The sequence below is a fragment of the Semicossyphus pulcher genome, unplaced genomic scaffold (assembly GCF_022749685.1).
Source record: "Semicossyphus pulcher isolate SPU_LCO1_2020_fin unplaced genomic scaffold, fSemPul1.0.p SCAF_18, whole genome shotgun sequence".
Classification (NCBI taxonomy): domain Eukaryota; kingdom Metazoa; phylum Chordata; class Actinopteri; order Labriformes; family Labridae; genus Semicossyphus; species Semicossyphus pulcher.
Genome location: NW_027211691.1, coordinates 9,805,892 through 9,819,951, shown reverse-complemented (window position 1 = coordinate 9,819,951; position 14,060 = coordinate 9,805,892). Strand labels below are relative to the sequence as shown.

At 43.4% G+C, this 14,060-nt stretch overlaps 1 protein-coding gene across 1 annotated transcript; it reads right to left on the bottom strand.

Annotated features, from left to right (window-relative positions):
• Positions 1–13,968, bottom strand: crispld1a (cysteine-rich secretory protein LCCL domain containing 1a). Its single transcript, XM_069667180.1, has 14 exons — positions 13,658–13,968; positions 7,752–7,870; positions 6,558–6,690; positions 6,318–6,433; positions 6,091–6,191; positions 5,810–6,001; positions 5,079–5,139; positions 4,925–4,991; positions 4,311–4,441; positions 4,151–4,194; positions 3,966–4,038; positions 3,781–3,856; positions 3,548–3,681; positions 1–1,017 (listed from the first exon to the last, which is right to left on the bottom strand). The coding sequence occupies exons 1-14, from the start codon at positions 13,928–13,930 to the stop codon at positions 966–968; spliced, it is 1,572 nt and encodes a 523-aa protein (XP_069523281.1). The 5' UTR covers positions 13,931–13,968; the 3' UTR covers positions 1–965.
• Positions 13,969–14,060: the final 92 nt, after the last annotated feature.

Here is a 14,060-nt window from a genome sequence, read left to right as displayed (position 1 = left end):
GTAATGTTTTATTGCAAAATTGACTTTTCCTAACAACCTGAGGTAGGAAAATATGTAAAATGCACAGAGTAACAGTGACAAATATATCATTAATTGCCCATTATATTGACTGTAGCTTGAAACAAAGCTGAGAGCAGGTAAAATGAACAAATCTATCTCTTGATTTAAATCCCCATCCGCCTTCAGACTGTGTGAAATAAAAATGTTGCGTAGAATTACTTGTGTTTGTCAATGTCAAAGGAAGATGAATCACCTGAAAACATCTTTGGGGTAGCAACAGTAATATGTGATGCATGATGAAGTCGGGCACGTAGGGTTTGTTTGAGCGATGAGGGTACTTCCCGACCTGCAGGGAGTTTTAACTAAACCACATTATGTGGAAAAATGACCAAACAAAACCCATCACACAATAACAATACAAAACATAGCAGCATCCTTTATAAATCATAATGATATAAAGCATAATCATATAAAAATAAATGCATAACAATTTGTTCCCCAATTATTAAAAAAAAGTACAAAATATGTCAAGAGTCCTCTCAAGAGCACCAGTAAAAATGTGCCAGACTTAATGCAATAAAATAGATCCTTAAGTGCCTTTATAATGTTATATTGAGGACTTCTATAATCAGTATTCATACAGATATCTGCTAAAAAGGCAAGGCAATGGCACCAACACAAAACATGTGTAATAATATTAATAAATATGTACAACATATTTACATTTCATTAATTTCCCGCAGCAAAATGAACCTCCATGCGTGTAAGTACTGACATATTCTCCTTGTGTGTGTGTCAAGTTTTTGTTGCTGGGTTTACGTTGTCATGGAGACGACCTCTAACCCCCGGAGTGTTAGCAAAGCCAGAAACATTTCAGTCATTGAGTTTGACAACAGGGCTTGATTACCGCCTATTCAACAGCCCAAGTGCGCTTTCTGTTTGGCGAAGCCGCCCCCGGGGGGCACTCAAATCACAGCGAACACCCGGAACGCCTTCCCTCCAGGAGGGTTCTGAAGGCTGCGGGGAAGGAGACAAACAAGAGGGAGAGTCAGTCTGGGTGCGGCATGTGTCACTTACAGAGCACGTCTCAGCCTTTTGCAGAGAGACGTGGATGACATACACACACAAACAGATAGACTTCACTTTACGGAGAAACGTCCACGTCAGAGTGTTGTCTGACGCGCTGATGACAGATAAGACACAAACACATAGAGGCTGAAGATCCCTGAGAAAACAGATAAAGCAGCCGTTTTTACACAAACACAAGGGACTTCATGTGTTAATCCAGCGAAGACGGACATGTTGTGAAGTTAAAGGAGGCAGATAAATGATTGGTAGATAGTAACAGACGTCAGGCATCTCAGCAGAGTGACAAAGATAAATGTGGTGGAGAGAGACAAGGAGAGGGAGAGAGAGGGAAAAGAGACTGTGTGTGTGTTTGTCCTCTGCGCAGGTCAAGTTAACAATAGCCGCTCTACAGACAGAACAATACAAACTTGGTACAGTTTAATATCTCTAAAAACTAGAACAGATCATACAGTGTGTGGGAAGCTTTAAACAGAGGCTGGTACGGACCTGTGACCTTAATGCTGTCGTGAAGTGGTACAGCATGGATTCAACACATGCTTTCTCTTCATTAGCATCAGCAAAGTCTGTTCATAAGCTAGCACAAGCTGCCTTTTTGTTAGCAGTTAAAAGGATTGCCCCTTTCAGTCACTGAGGACTGATTATGATGAAAGGAAGACAGTAATGATTCACACAGCCAAAATAATTAATTCAGTCTTCTGAAATCCTGGGGAGGTACTTTAAAACTGAGTAACAGTTCTGAATCTGGTAGGTGTTTTATTGCCTGAGTTAAGCTTCTTAACATTCCAGCTGCGACCGTACAAACCACTGATGTCTCTTCCTTCCTCCTCTGTGTTAGCGGGTGTCGCCAAACAGAGTTGTGTACTTTCACCCCTCCTCTTTGGAGCAGAAATGGAAAAATGGTGGGGAAATGTGAGCAGAAGTGCTCCTCTATGCTGATGATGCAGTGCTATACTTGTTGGTACTGTTTCACACTTAATACTCTGTACTTTCAAACAATTTAGAGGTAATTTGAGGTTACGAGTGATGCCCACATAACTTCTGTTAAAGTCTAAACCTATAAGTTGTTCGATATAAGGTTAAGGTAACAAGCTCCTTGGATATAATAACCAAAGAGGAGCTTGCAAGATGGCGATGGGCTGTGCAAAGGCACTCCTTTCACATATCAACTGTTACGTCCTATGATAAGTCTTAAAAGACATTTCAGATTTTGATGGGACTAACATAAACTAAATGTTTTTTTTTTTAATGTACTAAACATCCACCTAAACCTAACAAGACAATGCTCGAACAATAAATGTTTAATTTAGCAAAGATTTAAAATGCATGTTTTCACATAAAAAAAAAGTTAAAGGAATCCATTACGCATTTCAACACCATTAGGGCCTGTGTCCACTAACAGCTTTTTTTTGCACTGGCAGCGCTTAGCGTCCAAAGCATGAAAACAGCTGTCAGCTGTTTTTTGTCGCTGCACTCTCAGTTGAAAAATAGTTCAACTTTTGGAACACCACCGCGCTCGTCAATGTCACCTCTCCCTCACCAGACAATTAAAATTAAGAAGGGGTGGGACTTCCAATATCAACTCTGTCAACAACAATGGCGGAGGAGAAACTAATCTTTATGTTTTAAGGTTAAAATTTCCAGGTCTAGAGCTGCTGCTAATGCCAGGACATGATTCCTTTCAATTGTTTTCTTTGTAAAAACATTTTTAATTAAAATGATAGCCTACTGAACCATTTAAAACAGACTTAACACTAACTACGGAGGGAAGCAGAAGTGCCGCCAGACAACTTTCGTAACCTAGCAACAGTATGCTGTTAGTGGGCACAGGCCCTGATCAATCCCAAATCTATCCACCCTGATGGTTGGAGCAACCCCATAGACGTCTAAAATGTACACTTATTGATCCACTTGTTGATAGATGCTTACAGGATCCCTCCTCAATGCAAAGGCTTCACTTTTCACTGCTTTTAGTTCTCGTTTGCATGTTTTTTCTTTATCTAGGCCACTATACTGTCCACTGATTGCACTCTTTGACTTATTTTTAAAAAACACCCCCCCCCCCCCGCCAGAACAACATTAAGATTCAGTCATCTTCATAGAAGCACTCTAATCACCCTCCCAGAGATGTAAGTTTCTAAGGGCAGAGTGGATATATATCTACATGCCTCTCTACCTGACTGCCATTGATTTCTCATTCCTCCTGTGAGCCAAAGAAAATTAACCCCTACGCATTCCAACCAACTTTTAAGACAGATTGCTGACAGGGGACCAGTAACCTCCCAAAACAATGGATTCCAGCATAGTATGCTACACACCACTTTTGTTTCGTTTCCCACACTTTGTTTTTCTATTTATTCTTATATCCAAGGGTGTGTTTTCCCTTAAAGATAACCATCAAACTTTTCACATAGCAGACACTTATGTCAGTCTTGCTGCTTGTAGATTCAGCTTAACGTACCTCTCTGAGAAAATGCCATTTTGGTACGAGGCGATGTAGTGTTTCCGCTTGTCCACAGGCATCACATCGATGTAGCCACCCACACCGTTTCTGATTACTCCGGCGTGGACAGCTGCTCGGCATATACTGGACTTCTACAGAGGCAAAGGGAAATGTCATAAGAAATGTTGAGGTATTTCAGTATAAAGGTGTTTAATCCATGTTTAGCATGTTCTTAAAAAAGAGGGGCTTACATCAGAGTATATTCTGGTACCAATCACTCTGGATATGTGAGGATTCTCTTCTAAACAGTTTCTCGGGCAGTAAAGCCTAAAAAGAGAACAGTTGTACAAATATAGTGATTTGAACTGAAGCTGGAGAGCTTAACTTGAACTTAAAGCAGGCTGACATGCAAGGAATCAAGGAGTCAGATTCATACCTTGGACAGTGGTTTGCAGGCTTTTGGAACGGACACAGCTGTGCAACTGTGCTTTCACATGTGATGGCTTTGACTGCAAGAATTAATCACAGTGAGTGTCAACAGACACAGTCAGAGCTTATAATGAACCATTCAATATGACATGACATATCTATAATTATAATGTCACATGAATGCGGACCAACCTGCTACTCTGGAAACTGTGAAGGAGTTAGCACTTTGGTATTTTCTGTTAAGAGGAAAAACAGATCATTGATATTAGACACAACATTATTTTCACTATAATTGACTTCCTGTGATTAAAAATCATCAGTTAAGGTTATAGTGATGTAGATGTTGTCTCACCCAAGAGACTGGACTCCATTCTTGTTGGACTTGATGAAGAAGTCCTTCCTGCCTTCTCTTGTTACATCCATCCATCCTCCATCATTGTCTATGACACCTGCATGTAGACCAGCTCGGCACACACTTGATTGCTGCAAATAAAACACTTTTATTAAAGAGTGGGTATTATGCTGTTTATATACATATGTATACTTTTACAATGTTGGATGTTCAGACTAAACGTGGGTGAAGTTTCAAATCTGTAGGTAAAAGTATGTTGGAGTAATCCCCAGGCTTCTCAGCTCAGTCTACAGGCTGCTGTGTATGCCAGGTTTCACACCATTTTTTCTAAGCTCTGCACTTTGTGATGTCACAAAGTCAGCCAGCCAATCAGAAGAAAGTGGGCTTGGAGGGGCGGGGTTTCTTAAAGGCACAGAGCTGGCTGAGTTGTTTCAGGCAGAGGCTGTATGAGGGCCTGCACAGCACCAGTGTAACTGTAAATTATGCTAAGCTACTCCACAGGTATCACAGGGAGAAATATGAAGCTTGAAATTAGCATAATACAGAGTAAACAGCCTTTAACATTAAAGGCTGTTTGCTGGCAGACGACATAATATATGTCGTTGTATACTCACCATTTCATAGTACACTGTCCCAACTACTTTTCCTGTAGCATCCAGGCACCCGGCTGGACACTCATATCTGTAGAATAATAAGAAAAGTTAGGTGTAATTTACTGTATACCCTAATCTGTGTGGTTGCTTTTATTGTATTTGCTCTTAGCCGTACCTGTTACATGGAGTTCCTTTACACTGATCTCGAAGCTTGGTGTCACAGGTCACAAGCTGAGCTGAAAAACACAAACATAACCGCCTTTCAGTCCTCGCACAGGAACCAACCTGCACGAATCGGCCGCTTCGATGCAGACGACTTGTTTCTAAAAGCCCGAGTTGAGTGAAAACCCAGCAGACTTTTTGTTGTCATGCTGCTCAGAGAACCAAAGAGGAGAAATTCCTGCTTCAAGGTTCAGGGTGGTCAGCAATACTAGAGGAAGCGTCTCAGCTTACAAGCAAAAGGCCTCTTGCGCTGCGGAGAGGAAGCCATTTAAAAACCACAGCGAGCCCCCTCTCAACCCCGCTCAGCCGGCCAAAAGCACACACACACTCAGGGGATGGTGCTAAAATAGACCCCCACCACCTCCCTCCAAAGAGTGACTTGCAATATTAAGTCCACTTGAGGAACTGTCAGGGTGAATCAGGGGGATGACAGATAAAGGGCGCAGAACATCAAGGTAATTTAAGATAAATATTTCCGGTAGAGGCCTATTTTTTTGTGCTTGTATGCGTTACTGCCGGCTAAACACTGAGCAGGCAGCGCTTCACAAATCATCTGGTTTTGACCCAAATTTCTTTTTCATACTTTATGCCACTTTGCGCAGCTCCCAACCCTAATGCAGATCCTACACCCCCCCATTCTGGGATGAAACTAGACCCAGAATAAACAGCTAAATGGCAGCTTACACATCTGCTGTGTGTTGACCACTTCATTCTTCTGCAGGTCCTCCGTGGGGGGCTTGGTTGGGGCAGGAGCGGGGAGACTGGGGGGCTCGGGCTTGGAGGGCCTCAACCGGGGCTTCTGTGGAGTACGGGGGGCCTCCGGCTCGATGAAGTTGTTTTCTTCCGTTTCCTCTTGGGGAGGGTAGGAGCTGTCGTCTTCAGGTAAGATCACAAAAACAGTAGGGTTAGTATGTTTTTTCTTCAGGCTTTCTTGCTCTGGTTTTCTCTATTTTCCACACATATACCTTTGTAGCAGAGGTTGTCCTTGCAGCCTCCTCCATAGCTCGGAGGACAGGCAGAGCAGGGGGTCCCGTGTTTGTAAGGCGAATGGCCCCACCAATTTCCCCTGTTCAGTTCATAATACAAAGGCAGAATTGATAACCAGCAAATCATTCTGTTATACCAACAGATACGTGTTCCTGCAAGCTAGTATATCAGCAGGTGTTGAAGACTTCAAAACAAATGTGCTTACTTTGGTGAATAGTTGCAGACAAGATAGACGGCTTTGGCCCAAATCTGCCCCCACACGTTCATGTTGTAACACATGTTGATGGCACAGCCAATCCGACTGCTGGTGGCCCAAACCAGCTGCAAAAGAATAACAATGCAGACCATGAAAAACAGGTCTTGAAAGTCTTAAAACTTGAGGATAACACCTCCAGAATTATCTCCAAAATCTGCTTATACAATCATGTGATTCAGACCGAGCTACCTGTGTATAATGAGTGCACACTGGACCGGAGCATCTGAAGGGGCAGTAGGGGTCACACTCCTGCGGGTAAGGGAAGGAGTAGTCTTTCACTTCATCGTACCAGGCCTGCACATGGAACGTAGGCGGGCGATACCTGGAGAGATGAGTAAAGCATACCTGCGATGAACAACATTTCTACTGTTTTGTGTTGGTGTAGGAGTTGGTTTTATGCAAAGCTCTCTGCCTACTTCTTTCAGGAACCTATCTGCATACACAGGATGCACAATACAATGGGTGACCTTTAAGTGTTTGAATGTATTTAAATAATGATTTTTATTTGAGCATAACAAAGCAGTTCTTGCCCCCTGACATCACCCACTGGTATGTGAAGTCCCCTTTAAGCCTCAGGGTTTTTTTTAGCCTTAATTGACCATATTTGGATGTCAGATTGTTTACGTCTCTATTCTGATTGACAGGCGACTGTGGTCGTGACTTGTCAATCACAGGCCTGACAGCTTAATGGGACCATAGTTGACTAAATAAACATCATACTGTATTGAGGTAGACTTGAATTAGTGATTGCAAACATAAAATGAATAAGAAATTGCTAATTGACTTATAAATCAAATGAGAATTCGGCTTATTATCTCATCTGGTTTTATACAATCGGACTTCCTTTTGCAACCAGTGGAGTCTCCCCCTGCTGGCCATTAGAAAGAATGCAGTAATGCAATTAAGGCACTGCATTCTGCAAAACCAGAGGCTACATCCAATTCTTACAGTCTATGCCCAAAAAAGGAGCTCAACCAAGAAATAGAACAAATATCAAGTAATTTACACTAAATTTAGCTGTATGACAAACATCTGTTGTAGTTACACTCTGTCGTTAGCATCCAATGCTAACCATTGAATGTAAATACATCTGTCAAGACTGCAATTAAGCTTCTAACTGGCAGCCAAACATTAGCGCTCTCTGGATAAATTGCAGTAACAAGGACTGACACTGATTTGGTACCAGGTGTTGCTCGTTAATCTGATTAGCATCAAGCAGACATCTTGACTGTGGAGTGATATGATTAGATGTGGAACAAGAGCCTCTCACGTGAAGCGGTGCGCTTTTCAGACAATGAATGAGGGACTTCAAGAAAATATTTTTACCCTCATTTTAATAATTATATTTGTAGATATATGTTTGTAATGTTTTTTTTTACATACCTTCCCCAGTGTGCTCCCAGGTTCTGTCCGATCTGTGGCAGGAGAGCAGCTGGGCCGTGCTCCCACAGGCAAGTCTCTGCCCACTCCTCTGCCGTACGCTCCAACTCTGTGTCCCAAACCTGCACAGCACACAAGATGGAAAACATTATTAAGTTGTTTTTTAGATTTTATATTGTAAAAAGTGGAAATCAAGGGATTCAGTTTAACACAAAGCTGCTCATATTGGTTCTAATGGGCCTTTAGATAGAGCAATGTCAGGTCATGGAACGTCTAAGGTTTGTGCAGCTGTCACTGATTCAAACTCATACTGAACATGGATTACTTATCATATGTTATGATCGCTCATATGGGCTCGGGATGTTATAAGCACACAAATCTCTAAACTAAACGCAGAACTATGTTGAAGTGCTACTGCTGCTTTATAAGGAGTTTTTTTGCCTCTCTTCTCGCTGCTCAGCTGACTTTCCCCAGATGGGTTTTCCCGTGGGATTGGGTGTTATTCAAAAAATGCAAAACCTTTTTTTTTTCCCCCTTTAAGTAATACCTTCCATATGTCTTTGGTGGGATGTCTGGGTGCAAGCTTTTCTTTCACTTTACCTCTCTTCGAGTTGCCCTCACAGTTAAGTTTGGCTCTGGTTGGATACTAAGGGATCATATTCCCATTCTGGGGTTTTCTGGGAATGCAAAGAGTGTCCTTCCTCTCTGCTGACCTACATTCTGCCATAAAAAAAGTTAGAATAACACCAGCTGTAAGTCCTCTGAAGGACACTATATGTTCCTTTAATTGCACACCTTCCCTTTCACCTTCAGTGTAAAGTAACAGGTTCGAGCGAGGAAGTCAATTAGTTTGTGTGTGTGTGTGCATGAATGTGTGTTTGTGTGTGAGCATGTGCTTTAGTATACCAGCGGAGGTGTCAGAAGTTTGCAAATTTCACACATTGGGTCCTGGAAGTCGTAGCTTACCCTTTACTGAAATCTCATCTAATAACAGACACTGAAATAACTACCCCACTTCTTCCACCAACACCTCCTCCTCCTCCATCGTCCGTCACCCACTTTCAGTCGCACCAGAAACAACTGCTGTTCCCTGCATTACTCCCGAAACACACACACACACACACACACACCTACCTACCTAACAACAGGATGTCTGGCAAATTAACTCGGAGCAGTTTCTTACGCTCTTTCTTGGAATCCTGTTGGCTGTTGAAAAGTGGTATTTGTTTAAAGCACCTGAGTAATATTGGCTGATTCTATTATGATTTTCCCAGTTGTTATGTCAGATTTCGAAACAAATCCCTGTAAAAAATCTTACACAACTTGTGTATAGAACAAATAAACCGTATGAGCGGCTGAGTTTATTTTTCATTCATCCCTACACCTGCAAAGAGGGACCAGATCAGTGTTACAGCAACCTCATCTGTAGTCGCCTGTGGTCTGTCTTGCACAATGAGGCTAAATGATGACTGACAGAGCCAGGGCTGAAACAGGAAGTAGTGAATTTGTTTACCTGGAACTCAATCCCTGCACTGAATCTACCTCAGTTAGCCTCAGTATCTGTTTTGTAATCCCTGGTTATCCCCCTTTTTTCCCAGCATATAACGCTGAAACAGAAACATGGAGGAAATTTCAGCCTCAGCGGCGGAAGAATGCAGAAGCAAGCAGTTCAGTTATAACCTTGACTCCCATCCAAGTCATTTTCCCCTTCGATTTTCTTGACAAGTGACCTCCTTGCACGAATCAATGTGTGCACTGATAAGCAGACTAAAACTCATCGCATTGAGCTGTGGTAACTGCCAAACGATCTGCAAACCACAGCACGTAAGACGTTCCGCACTTAAACGAGGTCAACACAATGTTTTTGAGCGTTAATGAATGGTTATGGGTCGGAAAACATTTAGCTGAGGCCACAGCTACTGAAGGTTTCCTAAGGTAGGTGATCAAAAACTCCAGCTAAAATATCTTGGAGGGGAATTGAGCTTATTATGGTTTCTATTATCAAGACATGATTTGTGATGCTCTTGAAACAAGTCTTGAGTATTAATAAATACAAGCAGCGTCCATCCAAGGGCAAGCTAACGGAAAAAGCAGGCTCAGGAAGTGTCGACCCAAGCACATATTTCTCAGATGTTGAATCTGTTACACAGAGCAGCCGCCTTGTCAAACCTGCTGTTGTTTACACAGTTATCCCAGCAGGGGAGGCCTTGTAACCAAGGATCCCCCCACCCACCATCCACCACCCACCCTGGCCGCACTTCTGCTGGGGCCCGTAAAGAAAAACACCTTGCCTGCTAATGTCTTTCAGCGCTGTGCACACGGCATTGTGTATTTCGCTTAACACTTCATTTGCACCAAGGTTTTTTTTCTCTTACTTTCTCTTCCTTGGTCATCTGGTTGCATTCCAAAAGGTACTTCCTCTGCAAGTTTGGGTTTCCTGCTCATAATCAATGGTGCTTGTAGAGAAATACTGAAGAAGCAGGGGGAATGTTATGGGAATTGGAGAAAGGGGAGTTGAAAAAATATCTCCCTTTATCATGTTACAACAGGGACCATAGTTTGACCACAACAACATGGCCAATTACTGTAGGCTTGACTTGAACGGGATTGATGGGCAGTATAAGGTGCCAGGTGCCACAAAAGATATCATGAACAGATTTATTGGCCTTGCATTTAAACTATCAGATGACGTCCCAGCTATCCATTAGCTACCCTCCAAGGAATATGTGTCGATTTGGGGGCAACTGCTAGGTAAGCTAGCATGATGGAAACCCTTTGTGGTGAAAAAGAGAATAACTTCTGCTATTCTTTTATCAGGTGAGACAACTACCTACAAATGTTGGTACTGTTGAAACCATGCAAAACAACAGATCAACATAGGGACTGTAAGTAGTAGCTAATATGTATGCTTCAACAGTTATACTGAACGTCAAACCATCAATGCAATAATGGCCTATTATCCCAATTTGCAGATTGTCCTTATATCCAGCAGGCCTAAAGTCCGAAAAAGGGTCTTCTCCAAACCTTGCTGGAACAGGTGACTCAAGAATTGGCAGAGAATTACCAACGGACCAAAGGGGCTTCAACTGCAATGAAAACCCAGGTATGACTTTTGATTATCCCCACGGAAAGTTGTAGAACCACAAATGGAAGGCAAGACTTTGAAGAACTCCAACACCCTAGAGATGGTCCCATCTGGACAGGATGCAGAACTCGTAAATCAGATTTGATTCGTTGCAAACAAGGGTATGTCCTTGGCACACCTTCACTCCTTGAACCAAATGGTATATGTTTAGTGCCTAGGACAAATAATGAAGACAGTCGGCAAAGTGTCAAGCCTGAGTTCAAGGGGATTGTCCTCTTATGCAGAGAGTTACATAGATAGTGGGGTCATGGGAATTGGATCATTTGATCTTGCAAATCTTGTTCCTGACCATGTTCCCTGTTTCTGTGGAAAGAGCGATTGCAAGCCATCACTGTAAGAGCATTTAGAGCAAGAGCTGTTTACATTCTTGGCATTGCATCAAGCAGTTTGCGTGTGGGCACTGGACTCCCACAAGGGTAGGCCTTTTTTGCCTCTCCTGTTAGCGATATTCATGGCAGGGATACAGCCAGTGCAGGTGAAGCCTGGAGAGAGTCCAGCTTTGTGACATTTGGGTGGCATCTTTGTTATTTTTGGATAATGTCCTCCTCTGGGCTTTACTGGAGCGTGGCTTTGGATGTAGAACACTTACAGAAGCTACAATAAGTGATTTTGGACGACCAACATTTTTCATACTTCGGTATTAAGCTTTTATTCTTCATATCTAGCCAGTGGACTTCCCTTCCTTTTGGAGGTTATCTGGAAGTATCCAGCTGGCCAGAACATGGGGAATTGACATGCTTGTCAATTGGACAGCCGCATTATCCCTGAACAAATTAAAAATGATGTTCAACACTTGCAGCACAACTCCGACCGTTTACCCCAAACAGAAAAATGTAAATACAGCCTTATCTTAGACCTGAGTGCAGCCCGCCAAAGCCAAGTTCAACATCAAGGCAAGTGGGGCCCTTTTTCTCCCATGATGCCATCTGTTTGTCTTGCAGCGCTTCAAACACTGACACTTCTCTGTTTATACCTGTGGGTCAACATTTGAGTGAGAGGCAGAAGCGCTGTCCCCCCCCCTACTGAAGGTGCATTGAAGCTTTGTGGATCGCTACAGAGTGTGAATGCTTATCCAGGGAATTTTTTGGGGCCTCTGTGTTGGATAATGACAGAATGGGAACGGTGCCACAGGGATAAGGGAGCGAGAGAGAGAGAGGAGGGAGCAAGGAGAGGAAACAGATGAAGAGTGAGGGAGGGCGGAGTTGGCTTTGAATTGATGTTATCGCTGAGTCTCTGTGATGATTGCCACAGAGGGTCAGCCGGGTTTTGGTTTAATACAATGGCGCACAATAACAGAGCTGATGGGCAAATAGCTATGTATGTGGGCAAGGGTATTTGTGTGTGCGTCTGTGTGTGAGTGTGTGTGCATGTGAATGCACTGGTGTGTGTAGGAAAGCAGGGAAGCATGTCTATGAAGTCTTCCAGTACAGTGAAGCTGTGAGGGTTTTGAAAGGTGACAGCAGTTCAATGCAGGCAGGAGGAAAATATCAGAGAAATATGGAGCCCCTTTCAAAATAAAGCGCAGAAAATCAGTCAAAAACTGCTTTAAATTTTATTTGAACATTTTTTAAAGAGCTGCAAATAAGATTTAAGTTTATATACGAACAAGTCACCATCTCTCTTTACTTCCAGATCTTTCTTTTCTAATTCCCTCTTGCCTCACTTTTCTGCAACCTCTTTCTCCCATCTTCTTTTCAATTATTTTGACACCTCTTCCCCCATATGTCTCTCATTGCCTCTCCTTTCTATGCACAAATCTCCTCTAACCTCTAATTTTATTCTCCTTCTGTTTTCATTACTAGCTTTCACTCTCTTTCCCCTCACCTCACGTCCTCTTGTTGCATGCCTCTCCATATTTCACCCCTGGGTGCCCCTGGAGCTAAAAAAAAAAAAAAACCCACTGTAACAGGAGACAGTAGAAGGGGAGCAGTGCACTGCTGCTGGCTCAGCATTTCTCCACTAGAGTGTGCCTCCGCCAGAAGCCTGCCAGGCAGAGTGGAGCTCTCACACACATATGAACACACACACACATACACACAACTTGAACCTCTCAATTATACAATTACATAGTCAAGCAATTGCCCCCAGCAGGAACTGTTTATTTGCCTCTAACATCGAATAATACAGCCTTTTGTTCTGTGGCTCTTTAAGCGGAGATGAAAGACGATAAAACCTCATTACCTTCTGCACACTGTATTGATTTTTAACCTCCTAAGTGCTGTTGGTGGCAATGCACTGAGGCGGTCAAGCAGTAACTAAAACATGTTGTGTATTCGGATAAGTTCCAGATCTGAAGGTGTGGTGTGCGTGTGCGTGTGTGTGTGTGTGTGTGTTTAGTGGGGGGTAGGCAGCTGGTAAAACAAGCCCTGGTGCCGTGCTCTGGTTCTAATTGCACAGTGAAAAGTGATCTGGCGTTGTACACACACGTGATGGCCGAAGGATAAAGTCAAACAAATCTCTTAGCATGAGTAAAAAAAAGCGCAGTAGTAATGTGATCATTGGCAAGGTGGTGGAATTCTTCTCTCCTGGCAAAACAATCAAAGTCACATGGGTAGAAACTTGTGTGTGTGTTAGCGGGGAAGGGCGCTTACATGCATGCATGCTGCGTTTGTATTGAGCCAAGTGGGACAAGTGCCAGCCGGTCTGGTGACTGGGTCAGTTCACTAAGCTACACGGTCGACAAGTGTAAAAGACTCTTAGTGGGGTCAAAGTGGGGTCAAAGCGTTTTAACACATAGAAACTTGGGACTCCTCCATGCACTTACCATGTACTCCATGTTGGAAGCAGGCGGGTACACTTGGCCGCGGAGCTTGTTGTGGAGGTCCAGAATGAGCTGAGCGTCACTGTCCGTAATGGCCCTCTTCCCCCTCTGCTTGGCCCCCCACCAGTCGCCCTTCTCGTCGTGATACTTTTCCAGAATCTGCTCCCAGCTTGTTGAGTTTGGAAGCATCACCATGGAGTTGGCTGTGTGCAGGAGCAGGAGCAGGAGCAGGAGCAGGGACACGCCCCTCAGCGGGGTTGAAGGTACACGCATCATCCTGGGGAAGTGCTGCACGCAGAGATGAAGGTGATCCTCTTTAGGGGTCAAAACTGGGAGCAGGACCAGCACAAACAGACACTCTTCTTCTTCTACACAGCGAGCTGGCAAGGGAGGCGGGAGGAGAGAG

Coding starts and splice junctions, on each gene's coding strand:
- crispld1a (XM_069667180.1), bottom strand. CDS start 13,930: ATGATGCGTGTACCTTCAACCCCGCTGAGGGGCGTGTCCCTGCTCCTG. Junction 6,434..6,557: donor TGTGCACTCATTATACACAG/GTAGCTCGGTCT, acceptor ATTCTTTTGCAG/CTGGTTTGGGCCACCAGCAG. Junction 4,039..4,150: donor CACAGTTTCCAGAGTAGCAG/GTTGGTCCGCAT, acceptor TAATTCTTGCAG/TCAAAGCCATCACATGTGAA.